The following is a 19967-nucleotide window of genomic DNA, read 5'->3' on the forward strand; positions in this document are numbered from 1 at the left end:
CCTCCCCACAGGAGGGCTGGGGGCAAGGGTGCAAGAGAATCTTCAGAGTTGGTACTGTCATCTATGGAGATGTGTATGATGTTATTGATGGAATACTTCAAGGGAACATTGGGCAGCTCAGTGATAACGTTAATCCAAGAGAAGTCCTCATTGCAGAGAATTTTACATCTAGAGCATCCTGACCCAGGCATCTCAAATTCAACATTTCTAAAACCAATGTAATGTTCTTCTCCCTACCTCTTCCCAGCCAAGCCTGTTTCATCTGAATTCTGTTTTCAATGAATGACCCCACAGTCCATCATCTACCCAGTGGCCCAAGTCAGAAACCTGGACATCACCTTAGACTGACTGTTTCCTTTTTCCTTTCTCATTTATCCAACATACTTTACTGAGCATTTCCTAAGTGCTAGGCACTTGCTAGGGGATGAGGAAATAAGTGTGTAATCGACACGGTCCTTGCTGTCAAGGACCTCACAGCAGGAGGGCACCAGTAAACAGTCTAGTAAAGCACAGTGAGACGACAGCTTCAATGTCCATGAAGTGGAGGACTGTAGTGAGGCTTCCCAGAGAAAGCTTGGTCCTGAAGGATGAATCTGAATTGGCTGGAGTCACAGGAGAAAAAGGTATCAACCATTCAGCAAATCCAGCTGATCATCAAGTCCTCTTGATTGTCTCTCTAAATACCCCTCCAACCTGGTTTTGACTTCCCATCCCCATTGTGCCTGCCTTGGTTCAGGTATTTGGGATCCATCCTCCCAGACCCTCCAGCATCCTCCAACGGGTCTCTTCCCTGCCATCAGGCCCACTCCTCCTTGAGTGAATCTTCCACCTCAATGCCAGGGCTCTCTCTCTCAAATGTCCACAACACTCCTTTACTTAAAGTCGTCAGGAGTCCCCTACTGCTTGCCTGAAAGACAAAATGCAAACTCCTCAGCTGACCCCAACCTACTTTACCAGCCTCATTTCCTGCCTCACTGCTTCTCACCCTGTACCTCAATGACTGATTATCTAACATTTCTCAGATGCCAAATGTACTCTCAGGTCTCTATGCCTCTACGCAAGATAATCTGTTTTCCTGGAATCCTCTTCCTTCTTTTGTCCTCCTAGAGAAATTCTCAGACTTCATGTCCCAGTCACCTCTTCTGTGAAGCCTTTTCTGATTGGCCCCAGCAGGACTGTGACCTCCTCTGAGTTTCCACAGTACCTTGTGCCTATCTCTCTAGCATAACCTTTATCACTTCATGTTGTAAGTTTTCAGTTACATGTCTGCTGATCTCATTGAGGTGAAATTCATCTTTTCATTTTTCCTTCCCTCTTCTCCCCCTACAAGCACTTAACAGTGTCTAGAGCACAGTACACCCTCAATAAATGCCCAGTGGTAGAAACAAAGGCTGCCAAAGGCGTGGCCTCTGCTTCCATGTCAATTCAGTCTTCACTGGAGCACAGATGAAACCAAGGAGCCTCGGGAGGCCTTTCCTTCCCAATCATTTGGAGTAGAGGTTGATGGAGGATAAATTTGGTCATGGGATCCCACGTCTCTGTCTGCCAACTCCCTCCCTCCTTTGTTTTCCTTGCAGAAAGTCCAGGTAGTGGTCACCGTGCTGGACTATGACAAGCTGGGCAAGAACGAAGCCATAGGCAAGATCTTCGTGGGCAGCAACGCCACAGGCACAGAGCTGCGGCACTGGTCTGACATGTTGGCCAACCCCCGGAGGCCCATCGCCCAGTGGCACTCGCTGAAGCCTGAGGAGGAGGTGGATGCACTCCTGGGCAAGAACAAGTAGACAGCAGCGGCTGGGACCCCACACCTTTCACGGACACTGACAAGATCCAGAGCTATCAATACCTCAGTTATGCAACCTTAGAGGTTTTCTTTTTTCTTTCATTTGTTGGTGGTTGTGTCCTTGTTTTTCCTTGTTTTTCTCTTTTTAAAGACCAACTTCCCTTTGATGGCTGTGTGAGGAGAGTCCCCTAAGAGGTGAAAGAGAAGCCTGGCTCTGTTCATGGTCCCAGGAGCTGCCCTTGCTGCATGCCGTCACAGTTCCCCCGACTCTTTCAAAGCTTCACATCTGCCTCACCCCAAGCGAGGTCCTCTACTGGCGCAAGCTTGCAGCACTTCCTGTTTTTTGAGCCTTTTGGACCAACAAAATGGCAGCACATCCTGCTTCCTGACAGGGAAGGCATCACGGTGGCTAATGATCCGTGTGTGTGTGCGTGTGTGTGTGTGTGCGTGTGTGTGTGTGTGTGTGTGTGTATGTGTGTGTTGTGTGTGGTGTGTGGTGTGTGTGTGTCTTTGAGCATCTCTCTTCATTCCTGGAATGAGCCATGGACAGTAAAGTTGTGTGGGAAAAGAAGGCTCTTTGGGGACCCTGACATGAAGAAGTCCACTAAGTGGGAGATCTCTCATCTATGGCAAAGTCTCAGGATCCTGTTCAGATGCCGGGGCTTTCATACTCTTCTTGGTGGCTATTTGGGAGGCAGCAAGATGTGAAGACTGGATGTGTTCAGAACTAGGACCAAACGATGCCATCAAAGACTTCCTCCTGCCAGTCATGGTTTCCCCAGAAGTGTGGTTCCGGGGACATTCATGGATATGAGCTATTCACTAGTTGGGTCAGACTCTAACAGGGACTCTCAGTCCCAAAATCTCACTCTTATTGACAATAAATATCAAACTATGAAGAAACAGAAGTCCTATTACCAGAAAGACCAAAATTAAACTCCTGGATCGTCACCCCATCCACTGGGAAACACAGATGCTTTCTCCCTTTCCAGAATATAAGCAGCCCAGTTCATTTGCATTTATTCCCCACTGTGCTTTTGCTTCTGTTTCTCTTTTAAGTGGAGCAACACTGTCTGAAGACACGTTATCTGTGCAGAGCCAGAGAACTTTAAAAGGAAAGTTTAAATGTTCTTAGTTCCCCTGAGGTCCAGGTAAGAAGGGGGTGGTAAGAAGAGGATGGGGGACAGATGGCTGAGATTTCCTGGGTGGAGATATAGGGGAGCACTGGAATTCCCCCCAGACTCCCACTCCTTGCTCCCTTGGCCTTCTGCCCTCCATGCTGGAGAGCTGATAGGTAGCTGGAGTGGCCCAGGGAGACCTATAGGGAGGACTCGTCCTACCATTAGGGAGCTTCTCTTTATGAATACTAAGAAACAAAGGGCATCCATTCCAAATAAGTAGCAGAGGAGACCTTCTGGGGTTTCTACCCATGCTCAGTTGTGTCCCATTCCCTGTTCACCTTCTGTCCCCAGCACTGATATAAAAGCCATATATATGTTAGTCAGGTTTGCACTGAGTCTTCTTCCAAACCTTCAGCCTGGACAACAGAGTGAGGTCCCCTTGTGGCCAGAGGCCATCCTTCCTTGCCTCCCTTCCTTTGGCCTCTCTCTTCCATCCATGAAGCCCTCAGGCCCTTGCCATTTTTTCACCACAGAAAACTCATGGCTTCTCCAGAAGCCTGAGTATCTCTCTTTCCCAGTACAAATGGCAGCATTTCTATCCTGCCCCATCTGGGCCACTTCAGCTTCCTGTAGACACCCGAGACAGATGGACAGTGTTGGAGGGAATCAGGCTTTGGGGATCCAGCGTGAAGAAGTTGCAGAGTGTCTTTTTATTTTATTTTAAAAAGGGGGAAGGGGCTTTTGGTTTTGCTTTGTTTTTTGGATGAAGGAGTGGGGGAAATGAGGGAATACCCCCACCAGAAACAGACTGGGAAGCCTCCCTGTCTCTCGGAGATCCTTCTTTGTCTTGTTAGTGGTACATGGGAAGTTATATTTTTACTGGGGGGAGTGTGTGTGTGTGTGTGTGTGTGTGTGTGTGTGTGTGTGTGTATACTTAACGATGGGAAGGTAAGACTCTGATCAGGATTATGAACTGTGGTCCTTGGGACCAAAGGTGTGGTCATGGTAGAGAGTTGTAGGACAATAGGGTGCTTTCAGAATCTGGGTGGCCACAGAGTGGGATTTCCTGGTATGGACATCAGAAGTCACTGGACTCTTCTCCCATCCCCAGAGTTGTGGGATTTTGGTGCTTTCTCAGGGTCTCTCCCCAGACTCATTCTCCTCACCCATATCCCACAGACTTATTCATGGAGACCCCCTTGTCAATATCCCCTCTACCTTTACTCCTTTGCCCTTTCCCAATTCACCTTCTACCACCTGGGATTCTTTTCCATTCATGAACTTCATTCAGCCCTTCCAAAGCCCAAGATTTGCACTCCCTTGACAGGGAGGAAAGGCAATGGTAGGAACCTCTGGTGGTCTGGGTGTCCATGTGCCTGGTGACCAGGGCTGGATTTTATTACTCTGAGCCTACTGCTAGTGAGCAGCCTTGAGGGCTGGGGACAGGTTGCTGAGTGACTTTGAATCTTGGCACCAGTGTGGAGCCAGTGTGGGTGTGGGGAGCAGTGCCTTCCCCAGGTCCCAGCTGGTCCTGATGTGCCATCTAGCGGATGGCATCTGTCTTGGTCCATAGGCTTGGTGGGAACATGCTTCTGCTTGTGTGTTTTCCATACCTAAGGGCTGACATAGCTGAAACCACAGGGCATCATGCCAAACACTCACTACTGGGCAGGTTTATTTCTGGGGATGTCAGGGTACTGGGGTGTAGGCACTAAGCAGGATAGAGTTAGGGTGTTTGGCTAGTAAGGCGTTCTGGACGCCTCTGGGGCTATAAGTTTTCATCTCAAAGTCTGTTCCAGAGAAAGGAAAGTAGTATAGAGGTGATTTTTAGAGAAGCTGAGACCATGAAAATCCAAGCCTAATCCCACCCAGAAACTAGGATAAGGTCTGAAAGCTTGTTTTCTTCTTCCTCCCTGAATAATTGTTCCAGAAGGGATGCTAATTCTGTCAGAGCTACAGACAGGTTTTTGGACTTTGGAAGTGGAAGCTGAGGCCTGGGGAAGGCTGGGTAAGGAATGCTGGGGCAATCCCAGACAGTAGGCAGGTGCTCGGCATGAATGAGAAGTGACTTTCCTGGAGTCCCTCAGCTGGAGGATGAGACAGCAGGGATTAGGCCACAGTCTCAGATCCTGATCTTTCTTCCTAGGAAAGCATACATAACTTGTGTCTCTGCGGAATCAGTATGGGATGATTTTGCTGGCCCAAGGCTTCAGCGAGAGGGAGAAGAGGGGTCGCTACAGCCCTCCTGCGGGTAAAAGCAGCTCTCTTATAAACCTGCCTCCATGCAGTGGGGTGGGGGGGGGTAAGGGCGGGTGATAGCAGAGAGGTTGATGAACCTCCCTGGGTTTGGGGAGTGACAGTTTCCATGTTCCCTTACTGTCCTAGGTTAATTCATAAGGCATCTGAGTCCTGGGTCTCACCCAACCTCATAGAGAAAATGCCTGTTCCTGAGGGCATCCCCTCCCACTCAAAGGTACAAAGAGATTGAGCCAGGAACCGCCCTCATATCCTCTGCTCTGCCTCTTCCCTTCCCTTTCCTCTGCCCCTCCCACTTAAAGCTGTTTGGGGCCCTTTCTCAGAGCCCTGGGTGGTGGCAGGCAGGGAGGAGGAGTCCCAAGATCCTGGTGGCCCAGAGCCCCATTCTGTGGTTGCCAAATAAAAATATGGATGCCCAGTTACATTTGAATTTCAGTTCAACAACAAACAATTTTTAAGTATAAGTATGTCCTAGGCAATAGTTGGGACATATTATACTAAAAAATAATTCGTTGTTTATCTGAAATTCAAATGTAACTGGCCATCCTGCATTGTGTCTGGGAACCCTGCCCTATGACTTTTCCCCTCTCCCTTTGGTCCCAGGGGGCCAGGAACCCCAAGGATTTGACTTAACCAGTTTTTTGAACTGCAATATTGAGAAGGGGACACTGTGACTTGAAGACACATGAATTACTTTATTTTTTAAGCAACAACAAAATAAGAACCTTCTGAAGCCATTTGAGCCTCATCTGCCCCCATCCATGTATATTTAATTATATATAAAAGAAGATAATTACCTAGAAACATATGAACAGAATCTTGTTTAATCAAGATGCATGTCTATAACTTTCTGTAAATAGCCGCATGGCAATGCTGAGAGTCCCCTTGATCCCCAACCTCAGACCCATTTTACAGAACTGGTTGAGGCTGCTCCTTTGATTTTATGTTGTGTAAAGTCTTTGTCCCCCAGCCCCACCCCTGCCTTCTCCCATCGGGAAACCTCCCCATGGGAGTCATCAGTGGGCGGGAGTCGGTGCCTGCCCCAGTCCAGCCCTGCCTCGGGAGATGCTGGAGGTCGCCCTGAAGGCCTGTTTGCTGCATATCTGTCTGCAGAGCCAACCCTTGGGGCCCGGTGCAGTGTCCAGCCTGGTATCTGGCATCCCAGTAGCTTCCGTGTTCTGTGTATGTGTGTGGTGTGCCCCTTCCTCCCACTGTCTGAATTCACTGAAAAGCCATAAAGGGGGCCTCCTGCTGGAGACTTGGCCTCCCTTGGCTCCTCCCAGGAGCCCCCGTGTCCCTCCAACTGGCTCCCCACAGAACACTTGTGAAGGGCTCACCTGTTGTCACCCCCTCCTGCTCCCTCAGTCCTGTGTCATGAGAATGGATGGTGTCCAGGGCTTCCGGTGGGGCCTTAGGCGATGCCCATGATGGCCCTGCCTGAGCTGGCTTCCTCGGCCTGGGTTCACAGTTCAGCTCCATCTCTATGCTGGGCGAGGAGCAAGCAGCAGTGGGACTCCATGGTTCTGGATACCTTTCCTGGGGTCCCTGTGGAGGCAACCAGGATTTTCAGGAGCAGCCAGTCAGTGGCTCAGCCAGGGGCTCAGTCAGGGATGACGGAACCATCCCTGCTTACTCACCTCTGTGGTGTGAGGGTCGTGGGTGGTGATGGAGGAGGGACTCAGGGAGAGGCCGGTGAATACAGGGGCTGATGCTCTTTTCTCGTGTGTTCTCCTGCAGTCTGACAGAAAGCAGCCCAATAGCAGGGTGACCTCAGGGCTACCAGGGCTCCCCTGAGAGTGGGGTGGGCAGGTCCAGCTGTGAGGGAGGCTCAGAGGCTCAGGCAGAGCAGGTGTGGACTAAGCCCGCTGACCTTCACACCTCCCCAGTGAAGCCCCAGTCAATTGCACCAAGTAGCAGAGAGGCGAGTAGAGGGGCCTGGGGGCTTCCGAGGCCTCAGGTCATCCTGTTGAACTGAGATGGACAGGTAGCCCCCCTGCCTGCCGCCCCTGGCCCCATGGGCACCTGAGGGCAGTACTGCATGGGAAGGGTCCAGGATGCCTCAGGCCTGACAACTGTGACGAGTATGAGGAAGGATGGAGAGAATGGGAGGGTAATCAGGCAGGGCACATTCGATGAGGCCAGAGGTGGCGAAGCAGGCTTGCCCTGCACAAACCATAACACATGAGCACACAGAAGTCCCAGGGACTTTTGTGCTGGGACATGAAAGAGTGAGGAAGGTGGAGGGGACCATTTCAGAGCAGGCTGGAATCAGGTGTTTGGACGAGTGAAGACATGTCTTGCTTCCTCCAGCTCTCTCTAGGGCCCTCCCACTCTCCACACCCATAGCAGAGACAGAAATTGAGGCAGGAGTTGAGAGTGTCTGTCTGGTGAGGTGATGGGAGCAGTGTGCGTGGGGCACCAGGAGTTCCTCCATCCTGCCTGCCTTAGCGATCAGGACTGTAGTGGGGCCTCTTCAAAGATGCTGACCTTTCTGCCCATCTAAGGACTTGATTTATTGCTTTCTGAAAACCCTGGGGCTGAAAACTTCAAAATCAGGGCCTGGCAGAGCCTAGCTTCCCCCAGGTCAGCCCACCAGGAGCCCTGCCTTTGTCTCCATAGGAAGGACACATGTACAGCCCTGCCCCCGGCCCATTCCCCACCTCTGCTTGGCAATGCTCTCCATCTCCCTTATGTGGACTCTTGTTCTTGTCTGATCTCTTGTCAAATTGTTATTTTGTAATGAGCTGCGTCTCCTTATTAAAGAAATGAGCTGAAAGAAACCTGGGGGTGGGGGGTGTCTCTGGTTGTTTTTGCTGCGCTGAGGTGGGGGTGAGGGTGTGGGAGCTGCCTGTGAGGGTCAGTATGGTGGGTGAGGGTGGTGAGATGGTCCTGAGGCTCTGGCCTCTAACTCAGAATTTCCCTTCAGGGAAGCACCAAAAGGGGCTGAGGTCCCCTCTCTCTTGGGGTTGGGGGAAGACCAGATTGGCACTCTCGTGGGTGCTGGGGCCCACACATCTCCTGAGGACACATGCCAGGCCTGTGGAATTGTGGGGAGCATGGTGGTGCCGGGGAACATTGTCTGGGAAGCTGGGCGGGGTGGTGGTGGGGACTATATTCTTGAATTCCCTTCCAGTAGAGCTGGGCTTAGGGAATAGCCACAGTCTGACCCCAATGACAAGAGGGAGGCTGGCCCTGGGAAATGGGAATTTGAAAAGTAAGAATTTCTACAAAGTCCTCAATTGTCTCTTTGCAAAGAACTTGAAATGTCTTTAACTTCTAAAGCAAAGGTGTTAGGGACCAGGGATAGGGTTTCAGAATTTTTAGGGAAAGGGAGAGTAGGGCAGCATTGCTCCCAAAGACCAGGGAAGAGGAAAACTCCTTCTTCAGTTCCCACTTCCACCTGTCTCATCTCCTTCAGGATAGACCAGCGGCTACCGTTTTCAGTTTACACCAGCACCTGTCCTCCAGGAACACCATTGGCTAGATGTGTGTTTGTCCATCAGGTCCAACAGCATGGGGGCAGTGAAGGCAAGCCAGGGATGGGAGCTGCCCACCTGAGGGAGCATGAGCCCAGATCCTTTAACATCTATCCTGTCTTGCTGCTTCAGTCCCTGAGGCTGGGTAGGGTGAGGGGCATGAGCCTTTCAGCAGGACTGGGATTGACCACCTGAGGGTCTCCTGGCTGAGAATGTGAGCTTTTTACTCTGCTAATAGGCTGTGGCCTTCTTTCCCTTGAAGAGGGCTGGACCATGTGACAGCTAGGTGATACTGTCTCTGCAGACCTTACTACAACCAGTGGGGGTCAGAAAGAGAAACATTTGCAGTCTAGGAACCCTTTGCATTGGTCATGCTTCTTTGCCTCTGTTTTGCGCCCCAGGATAGGACTGAATTCTTCAACCATGACATCAAGTGTGTTTGTTCTGCTGCTGCTTGGGTTGCAAACAGCTGGGTGACAGCAGGGGAAAAGAATCTTCCCTCCCTGACCTCTCCCCAAGTCAGTGACCAGGGATTTCCGCTTGGCAGGAAACACAAGGCTGAGCAAAGCCAGAGGCAGGGCTTGCTGGATGCAGAAACCAGACCCAGATCCTGGCTGCCTGGGGTCAGACCTGGCCACCTACGTACAAACCCTGCCAGCGGGCCTGAACAGCTCCTTTCTGGGCATGGCTCCTTCATTTTGAGTCTAGATTTAACCTTCAATAACCCCCAAGTTAACTACATTTGTAGTTTGGAACTACAGAATAGTTCTGGATCTCCCGACTTAAACAATGACCTCATGAAGACTGTTATGTATACAGCAGATGACTAAGGGTGGTGGCAGGAGACTTCCATGAGCCCGAGGAAATCACCACCTAGACCTCAGCTTTCCCAGGTACCACAGTGTGCTAGTAGTCACCTGGATGGCCTCAACACCCTTGTCACTTAAACCTGGTGTCTTCCAAGAACTAACCACTCTCTTAGTTACTTGAAGCTTGGAACCTTGATATCTTCTTATGGTTCTTTTGAACTCCAATCTAGGCTTCTCCTTGGCCTGACTCCATTCAGGAAATTCCTTGATCCTACCAGAGACCCTTATCAGCGGCCATGACTCACTGTGGCTGTCCCTGGGGAAGGGGCCTCTATGTGGACAGGAGTTGTAGCAGGCTGGTGGGCAAGGCCCCCACCAATGGTAAAGAGGATGTAAAATCACAAGAGGCTGCCCCAGATGTGAGATTCTATAAATCCCATGCTCTGAACTGTGGAGACAGTCACAAAGTTAAAACACAGTTTTATTTACTCATTTATAAATACTGTTGTGTTTACAGGCATCATATAGATGTGAATATTATTATTCCCAAACTTTGAAACACAGAATACTCAATACTATATAATAACAACCAGTAAAACAAAACCATTCATCTTAGGGTTGAAAGGCCACTCAAAATTGCATAAAAATACATTCAGTTCACAAAGCAAGTCTGGCTTCTTCTCCCTAAACACCCCCCAACCCCACCCCATCCCAGGTGTATTTACAGTGGACTGAAGTTAATCCATACAACTCAGCTGAAAAAGTTATATCTGGTGCGTTAACCTTGGTGGAAATAGGGTGAAGGGTGGAGTAAAGACACAAAATGCTACCACTAAAATGGGAGAGGCATGAAGACACCAGGGTGATTCTTTTCACCCCTGTTGATCAAAGTCAGGGCAAAGACAAGAAGGAAGGAAAACCATGAAGCCAAAGTCTTGAGTGTGAACTACTCAACTGAGCATAGGCTGTATCTTCACCAAGAAGGATGCAAAGGTGAAACATTCTTTCCTTCCTTCTGCAAAGAAATCATTGCCTGGTGTGCCAGCCAGTGGTAGGCACAACCTTTCAAAAGTTCAAGGGATGCTGGCTAGAAAAGGAGGTATTCTGGATTGCTGCATCCTCTCAGAACCTTCTCCTACTCCGCAGCCTGCCTCCTGGTGTCTTTTTTCCTCCAAACTCTTTTTATGTGGCCTCTCTTCATCAGAAGGCAAGCAGGACTCGGTTCCGGGTTTCAGTAGAATGGGAGAAAGGACAGGCAAAGGCACAGATATTAGGCGAGAGTCAAGCTACTTCTGGCCCTAGCATGTCCCTTGTTCAGGAACAGTGGGCCCAGGGGACCGGCACTCTGACTCTCAACTCTGATTTTGGGAGAACATTAGCGGCTCTTAAGAGGCTCCCCACCATCAGTGTGCCTTTCCTGAATCCTTGCTCTTTGAATGGGCTGAGCTGTTGCCACCAGATGCACTGATACACTGATTAGGTTTGTGCTGGGAAGACACACTTCTGTTTTAAGCTATAAACAGTCTCAGGACAAAGAGTAAACCAGATATGGCTACTCATGGTCTCCTTGGCCAGGCTATGGAGGAGTCATATGGGCCTACAAGTCAAACCTGATCTCTGAGGGGACATTAGCATAGCCAGGGAGCTTTGAAACTGGGAAGAGGGGACAGTGGTGGTGGTGGTGGTAGTTGGTATATCCAACTTCTCCGGGAATCTTGGCTGATTCATGGAAAACCACCTCTCTAAAGCACCCTCGGCTCCAAGTGAGAAAAGCAAGGAATTAAGAATGTGGAGGGAGGTGAGAGGGAGAGGAGTGAAGTGTATGTTTATCCTGGAAGGACATAAGAGCATCCTGATGTCACCTTAAGGGGCCACCCAAGCAAATCTTTATTGGAAACATCAGGGAAAAATTTGGAGGAGAAATAACAGAAAATATCACTCTGGCAGATTCACAGTCCAAAATGATAAGCAGATGAATTGGGGAACGACTCAAATAGGTCCTTTGGGGGATTAGAAGGGAGGGGGAAAAAAACAAAAGATAGGATTTAGTAATATACTTGGATAAAATTGGTTTCTGAGTTCTCATTTGTAATCAAGTATATGCCAGACCTCATTTTAAAAGCTCCGGGCTAGCAAATGTGCATGTGAACACACATAAGCTAGATGCAAGAGTTATCCCCAAATTGCTAAACCTTTTTAGGTAAGGCCAAAACATTCATTAATGGTATTGTCTTTAGACACACCCACCTCTTACTTACAGTTCTCCCGAAGGAGGGCTTCCGGGACACTGGGTTGTAAGCCAAACCTGGGTTCTATGTTTGCCCTCAACCCCAACTCTCCAAGGAGAAGTGAATGCATCTTCTTTTACCATGCAGCTGCTGGCTGATGGTCAAGATTCTGTGTTTTTTCTTAGGCCTCAGAAATCACCTCATTTCTAATAGCTGTGACCAACAGTTCCTGGACTACAATGAAGTTGAAGTTGATCTATTTTCCAATCTAATCAGAACACAAGAGATCAATAGCTGTCCCTGATAGGGTCTACTCCTTCCTGAGCAGTGTCAATACCCATTAAGGAAGCTGATTAAAATCTCTGCTGAGCTGGAGCCTGAGGGATGAAGTCACCAGTGAGACAGAACTCATTTCTGTGTGCCAAAGCTTTGGTTCTGTGAAACTCTCTTCCTTCCCAGTACTTGCAGCTTCCACCCCGCTCTATGTCCAAAGCCCCTGGGCCTTCTTCCTTCTTCCCATCACAGCACACAGCCACCTCCACTTCCAGGGTCTCTGCCCTTTCACTCCAATTACACCAGGTCCTGTAGGAGGCTTGCAAAAGCCAAGTGCCGTTCCATGCAATGTGGTTGTGTGGACTCTGGGTTTGTAAACACTTACTGCTTTGGTAGTCTCCTCTTCAGACCTGCTTTGAAGGAAAGATCATCTTGAATGGTATCAGAACCTCCTACTTCTGATAGTCCAAAATCCAGAGGGGGAGCTCAATGGAACTAAAGATTGAGGTTCTTATCGAGGAAAATTTTCTTGCTGCTGTAAGGCAGAGTTCAAGACAATGAACCAGATGGTGCTAAGCAGAAAAACTATTAGTCTGCTATTTGGGTGTGAAGAGCCAATGTAGATCACATTTTGAGAAAGCTGAGGAAAGGTGGTTGAGGAAACCTATGAAGCAGCGGGTCTGTTTCCTATTAAAACAACTTGTCCAAAGGCTGCCTGCAACAAATTGCTTTCTATCCATTTCTCCATGAGCTCCAATTTCCACCTCTGCAGGCTTTAATATTCTTACCAAGCCATCAGGAGGGAAAGCCATTGCAACATCATTCAATTACCCTCAATATTAAATTCACTTCCCAACAAGGATGAGAAGTCAACCTTGATGTGCTCATGTTAAACAGTTTAAATCCAGAAGAAAACAAAAAATTTTGGACTTGGATTTTTGAGATTAGAAAGAATTTTTGAAGCAGAAATCCCAATAAATGTTCTGATCTTCCTAAGAATGAATAAATCACAGAATTTTAAGCCAAAAGGAAAGGGCACATAAAGATTATCCAGTCCAACCTCATTTTACAGACAGGGAGGGTGACCTGCCCAAAGTCACATGACTAAAAGGAGAAGGTGTAGTAGCCTTGGAATACAGATGTTCTGACTTCTAGGGTCTTATCTTTTTCTGTTGCCTTTTTCTGTCCTCAAAGCTGCCTTGCTGATTGGGTTGGAAGAACTCACATCTTATGAGGGGTTAGACCCTGCCTTGAAAATCAGTATGGTGGGTTGGGCATGGTGCCTTACTCCTGTAATCCTATCACTTTGGGAGGCCCAGCTAGGTGGATTGCTTGACCAGCAGTTCAAGACTAGTGTAGGCAACATGGCAAAACCCCATCTCTATAAAAAAAATACAAAAATTAGCTGGGCATGGTGGTGCATACCTGCGGTCCTAGCTGCTCGGGAGGCTGAGGTGAGAGGATCCCTTGAGCCTGGGAGGTGGAGGTTGCAGTGAGCTGAGATCACACCACTGCAATCCAGCCTGGGCAACAGAGTATGGTGACTAAGATCTGCAATAATAACTGGGCCTAGATTTAGGCCAATTGCACCACCTCTGATTGGTAAGTGTGTGCTTAAAGTGCGGTCAGTGCTGGCATAAACAATGGGGTTTGAGGGCCCCTGATGATATCTCTGAGGGAAGGATATCAGGGCTCCTGCAGTGTTACTTCACTGAAAAGCTCCAGTGGAACCAGTGGCTCATCCGGTAGAGTAGAATTTCCCTTTCCTTTTTGCTTAAAGGCTGAATCCTTTCTGCTTTCTTTTTCCTTTTTGCACCTTTGGAGGTGCAAAGCCACCTGGAAGCTGAATAACTGGCAACACTTTAAATAGTTCTCTCTTCTTCAGGCTTCTTCTGCTCATTCCATGCCCACCTCAAGGGTGCTGACACTCACCAGTGGCCTGGACTGAAACACTGGCCTTTCTCTGAGAGGAGACAGTGTCTGTCTGTCGCTAGGAGAGGCTGCAAAGGGGCCAAAAATCCAGACACCTAACAAAGTACATGCCTTTGAGAGTTTCTTCTTCCATCATCTTTGGCTCAATTAAATGCCTCTAATGGAGAAATGGTCAGTAGTTCACACACACTTTCATGGGATCCACAGACTATTAAGTTGAGTTTTAGCTTCCTTGCTTCCTGAGTGGAACCATCTAATAAGCACATGGTTTGAGGAAGGGAAATGGGTAAAATGTTGCAAAACAGTGATCTTGAAATCTCACTAGTGGCCTCAGATAGCAATATATGAATCTAAGTCTTCTTAAACCTGGGGTGGGAACTAGCACAGAAACCACAGAAAACCCAGAAGAGAAGCAAACACATCCTGCAGTTGGAAGACAAGGAGGTTCTAGTGAACATCAAATGAGAATGGCCCACTAGAGAATCTAGTGCACTAAGTAAGCCCAAAGCAAGTCTATTCTTTAGATTCTTTAGTGGCAACACCCTGAGATTTGCGTAACCCTTTCGCTAGAGACTGGGATGGGGCTAGGGGTCATCACACTCTGGAGCTATCTGGAAAGGGATCAGCAGCCCTGGAAAAACAAACTTTAGCCACAGAATCTCTGGAATGGCCAAATCATTACTTTCAAAGGTGTGGCTCGGTTTTTGAAAAATAACAAATTAATGAAAACAGAGTTGTGCCAAGAACATTCTCTTTCCCATTCTGATATTTCATGTAAAGACTCTAAGTTAAGTGATAAACTTGTGCCACATGTTGTTGGCCAAGTCTGCAGCTATTTATTCAGCTTGAGCTGCCTGGGGTGCTCATGAGTGTCCAAACCAGCAGATGAGGACTGAGGATTGTGGCCACTGAAGAGGCCAGTGGTAGGTACCTGTCCAAGCAGCACAAGAAAAGGGAGACCTGCTGATGCCAGTATCCAGAGAGAATTGCTGGCTAGTAGAAGGCCTATAACTACCACCTCAGGGGGCTTCCAGACAATACACTTGTGAAGGAATGGTATTTTATTTCTGGAGATAGACCAGAAATCAGTTCATCTAATAAAATTAAATGCGTAAGAGAAAGTACCTGAAATTACCTAGGACAGTTTACACTTACTTTCATGAGTTCCTGGCCATAGAATCCGGTATTCCTGAGATTGAAAAGCTTGCAAATTTCTTGTCACAAGGAAAACTTTCTAGCAAGAAAAGTCAGCTTTAACATGAAAGGGCCATGTGAAGTGGCAGGGGTGCAACACCAATCTAAGAGTTTTGAGAATCTGCCCCCAGTGCTTTTGAAAGGCACAAACAGATCTGAGGGGACTCTCTGTAACCCCTCTCCCTTGTCTATTGAGTGGAAAAGGGTCAAGATGTATTCCCAATAATCCAATTTTCTTTTCTTGAGAAAGCAGTATCATCTTCCTTCCCCAATATTCAAAATGTTCCAGGATAATCAATAAGTCAACACCTTATGTTGATTTCCTCTCCCAGAATGAAGGAAATGCTTATAGTGAAAGATATAAAACTTATTACTCTAATTTAGCATTCCCTGAGAACCGAACTTACAGTACTCCCATGATAATCCAAAGTCCCAAGATAGTAGCAGCTTCTCTTGAAAAATGGTTGGAAATGGAAGACAGAATTTTATATACTCTAAAAATGGGGTTTTTGTCAGAGGAAACATATCTCCTGTTATGGAATTGGGATCTTGAATTACAGCTTCTAGTTTAAAGAGCATGTGATGTTTCAGAGGGAGGGCCATGGACAGCTACACGTCATGTCAGGAAAGGAATCAACAGGCAGAGGTAGTGTATGTTAAGGGAATGAACCACTCTAAACACTGAATATCATTGGTAACCCTAAAATGATGAGGATTTAATGACTCGCACACTCAAGTGAACCAAGGGATAAAGCTCCTACAAAAGGAAAATACTGTAAGTATTAATGCTAGGTTATCATCAAGAACTAATTGTTTAATTTTGCACTGGATGTGTAGAGTATTCTTTCCAGGCCTGGGCATGATATTTTAAAGGCTGGTTTTGTCTAGAGGAGGATGGCCAAGATGTGACAGGTAAGAAAAGCATGCCATATGAGGAATGACTGAAAGGACTAGGGTAACAGCAGCTCAAAGTAAGACTGAGGGGGAGACCACCCACTGCACATATCTGAAGAGCTGTTAAAGAGTTGCAGATAGTAGATCTGGACTACAACGAGAATCCACAGGCAGACTTCAGCTGATATCAGGAAAAACTCTCTCGATTAGAGTTGCCCAACTTTTGAGTAATAAATGCATAGCCACCAGAGGCTACCTGACCATGCCTATGGGTCAAAACTGTGGTAGCAGGGGTCCCTGTGACACAATAATAGAAAGCTGGACCTAATGACCTCTGGGCCTTGCCACTCTAAACTTCCATGACTCTCATCAATGGGTTGAAAGTACTTCATTCCATTAAACCTCTATTAAGTGCCATTTCCCTATTAATTTCCAAGAAAGTAAATCTCTCCGCTAAATCTAACCACTGGAAATAATCAAATTCACCACTATTCTCACAGTCCAGTGGGCTGCTATCTTCCACCTTCTTTGCCACAATGTTGCAAGTGGCCTCAGATACTTGACCTTCACCATATGTGTCTTTCCAGCCTGCTTCCACTTCCTAGTCCATCTCCCAACAATCTCCCCTCCCCACCTCTCACTCTTCCCTGCACTGACTTCATTTCTCATTAGAAGCAGGTGTCAGAGCGAAGAGAGGAAAACAAGGTCAAGGAAGTGAGGCAGAAATGGGGTATTCAGAGCCAGATTTTCTTATAAAGAAAATCACTTTGAAGGGGGAAGTGGGAGATGAAAACAATGAGCTGACACTTATGCCACAGTCTAGCTTTCAGGGCAGTGGTGCTGCCACCAAGGCACCAGAGTGATGATTTTCTTGTCTCCAGAATAATGATTCCCCACAATGGCCAAAGACAACTGAGGTCAGGTGCTCTGTCCTAGCTTTTATACCATTGAGTGAGGGGGTGGGGGAGGGAAAAAAATAAAAGGATAGAAAGGAAAGGAATAAATGAAGCCAGGGCCATTTGAGCCTTGAAGAAAGGGCTAGGTATGAGGGAGGAATAAAGGTTAAAACTAGTTAGGGAGATTACTGGGTGTTGATAGAAAAAATAAAAGTTCCTGAGAGGTGAAGAAGAATAGAGCACCTCAATGCAGTCACTGTCACCTTGGATGCTAACAGCTCCGGAGGCCATCTGATGATCAATTCAACATCCTGCTGTTTCTCTTGGCACCCCAATCAGGATCCTGGAGTGGCTACCACAAGACTCACCTATATCAGAGGACACTGGGTCAATGTAAAAAGCTGAAGGATACTGATTTGGGTAGAAGCCTTACATGTTTGGACCAAATCCAATGTGGACAAAGTAGCTGAGCAGCAGGAAGTTGAGGGGTCCACAGCTGAGCCTAGTGTACTCCCCAGAGCATTCTCCAGATGGCTCGAATTATCACAATCATGCTTCAATTAAAACTGTCATAAAACTTGGGATAGGGGTTTTGGAAGAACAGGGCATTGAAAGTGCAGAGAAAATGTAAAGTGTATAGAGGTGACTGAAGAGGGTGTTAGAAAGAAGTGTCCTTCCACCAAAACATCCATTTCTTTTGGTTGGAAGGCAAGGACTGGAAAAGAGGGGTGGGGGCAGCAAATACTGTCCCTTTGTTTCCTCATAAATCTGGAGCCTAGCCTATTTGGACAGTTTGCTGATGACTCTGATGAGGGCACCATTTTCATCTTTCAGCCTCTGGTTGTCGGATTTCAGTTCTGTTAACACCTGTAGGGTGACAGAGGGAAAGGTGAGTTAGAGCCTGGCAGGATCCTCCTTTGCCCTCCCTGACCAGGCCAGGCCAACCTGGTGATCAGGGCCTTTTGAGACAATGTGTCTCATGGTCCCTTGTCCCAGGGATAAAATTCCTTTCAATCTTCCTATTTATTGAGTTGGTATTGTTAATCTTCAGGGAGATTATAGCCCCTCCATCTTTTGAGCTGGCATATTTAGCAGTAATATCTTATTTCTTCATAGGCAGACCTCACATTTCACACTGTATATCCTTTCATTCTATTGAATCAGTAACTACTTTCAATTTCTCCTGCCCTTAAACTCATCCCTAGTCTAAAGAAATTGGGGAGAGAGCCAAAATGGGCTAGTGAGGACATAGGGAAAGAATTCAGAAAGGGGGTGGTGGTCAACTAGAAGAGTTAAAGGAGGATACTGCTTCACATCTCATCAAAAACAAGAGCAAAGGCCACAGAGGCCGCACTCAGCTTTCCTGCCATATGCACAAGATGATTTAAGGGTCCTCCACTTGGTGCCTTCGGTGAATAATCCTCCAAATTCTCACTGGCTATACTATACATATCCACTTTCAACCATTAAAACTCAGAAAACTTACAGTCACAGAGCTGTCAGGCACAGTGAACACTAGGCATGTATTTAATCCTTGCCAAAGCTCCCCACTGACAGTCACCAAAGGATACCCAGAGGCCTTATCAGCAGTTTTAGGGGATGGCATTGTAATTCACAGAAATAGATGCTTGTCAGGCAGGGGAGGGAGTGGAAACTCAATTTTATCAGTTCTGCCATCTTGGAACATTACACATACTGTTGTCTAACTTGTGAAAAAAAGGAAAACTAATAGCCTCAAGTCCCGTCCTGGAAGTCCAAGTCTTTGTTACATGATCAGGCACTTTTGACAAGTATGCTGTGCATCTGAAAAATCCTAATGGGATGTTGATAAGGGTACAGTTTATGTGTGGGTCCCACTGGCAGCAAGAGCGATTTAGGACAGCGGGTAAATGTATCACCACTATGCAGGCTACAGAAAGCTACATTTGTATCTGTTCAATACAGGTGTCCTTTGACTAGTCATTTGAACCTACAGGACCCCAGGGGCAGGTAATGCCCCCAGTAAAGGGTACCTGGGCTGAGGTGTTATGAGGCCTATTTAGTTCTAGCTCTGGCTCTGCTATTAACCACTTAGGAGATCTAACTGTGCCTTAAGGAATATAATCTGTTTCCTTGATCTCTCAGGGAATATATAGGTTAAATTATACAAATATATGTGTATGTACACAAATATGCATCACAGATACATAATTTGTATCAGGAAAATAAAAGGAAAATTACAGAATATCTATAATGTGGACGGCACTGTGCTAGAGGGTCTCCCTAGTGCCTCATGAGACTATGATACAGTTGTTATCCCGATTTCTACAAATGAGGAAATGAAAAGTGCCAGAACTAGTTCAAGGCACCCAGCAAAGCTAATACTGAATCCCAATGTGCCTGACTCCTAAGATCCTTCTTTTATTACACGTGGGATGGAAAACAAAACACCAAAAATGTTTGACGCCTAGAAACTGAAATTCCAGCATTGTCTTTGTCACTAGTGATCTATTACTTTAGGCAGATCACTCACCTTCTCTGCATTTCTATTTTTGTACTTCTATAAGAACAACAGTCCCTGTCCTACTCTCTCCTACGGTAGGGACTCTGCGAGGCTCACAGGAGGTAACAGATGTGGAAGTGTGTTGACATACATACTCAGCTTTGCGATATTGAGTGTTCCCACAATTACTGTGAGTCTTCTCATGACTGTGGGAGGGCAGGCAAATAATCTGCAAACTTCATTAAGAAGACTCTGATCCAGAAAATATAAAAATAAAGTTGCAGTCCTTTGACCCTGGTCTCCTACCTCTGATTTAATCAAAGCAGGTCTGGCTGCCCTCTCCTTCATTCCTCTATCCCTGTAGCCTTGTCTACCAGACTGAATGCTTGGAAACTCATTTCAATGAGATTTTTAGAAAAAACCCAGGGTGGCCTCATGTTTCTGTGTTCAATCTGCTCTTTAACGCCCCATCCTGGGGCTGCAGCTTGGGTATAAGTGAGACTGTGAAAGCCACATTTCCATAATAGGATTCCATAGGTAGGAAGAAGCTATATATGGCAATGGATTACATTTCCCTGCTTAGCAGCTCATCAAATCAGAACTGAGCTGCCTTAAAAAATGTA

At 47.1% G+C, this 19967-nt stretch overlaps 2 protein-coding genes across 18 annotated transcripts in view; one reads left to right on the plus strand and one right to left on the minus strand.

Annotated features, from left to right (window-relative positions):
* The window catches only part of SYT2 (synaptotagmin 2), a 119708-nt gene extending 111768 nt beyond the window's left edge, over positions 1-7940 (plus strand). For all 5 annotated transcript variants that reach the window (XM_017950609.2, XM_017950605.2, XM_009189843.4 and 2 more), the window contains exon 9: positions 1578-7940. In XM_017950609.2, the coding sequence (XP_017806098.2) occupies positions 1578-1784 (207 nt within the window). In that variant the 3' untranslated portion in view covers positions 1785-7940. The remainder of the gene's footprint in view (positions 1-1577) is intronic.
* Positions 7941-9908: 1968 nt separating this feature from the next.
* PPP1R12B (protein phosphatase 1 regulatory subunit 12B) overlaps positions 9909-19967 on the minus strand; it is a 237868-nt gene continuing 227809 nt past the window's right edge. For 7 of the 13 annotated variants that reach the window (XM_009189875.4, XM_009189870.4, XM_009189893.4 and 4 more), the window contains one exon: positions 17639-17729. Coding sequence is in view for 5 of the 13 variants with exons in the window: in XM_009189887.4 (XP_009188151.2) it covers positions 17643-17729 (87 nt within the window). In the remaining 8 variants the exon portion in view is untranslated. Of the gene's footprint in view, positions 17730-19967 lie in introns of all 13 variants that reach the window. The other 6 variants (XM_009189887.4, XM_009189882.4, XM_003893289.5 and 3 more) reach the window with 1 other exon arrangement.

The sequence above is a fragment of the Papio anubis genome, chromosome 1, assembly GCF_008728515.1.
Source record: "Papio anubis isolate 15944 chromosome 1, Panubis1.0, whole genome shotgun sequence".
NCBI classification, from domain to species: Eukaryota; Metazoa; Chordata; class Mammalia; order Primates; family Cercopithecidae; genus Papio; species Papio anubis.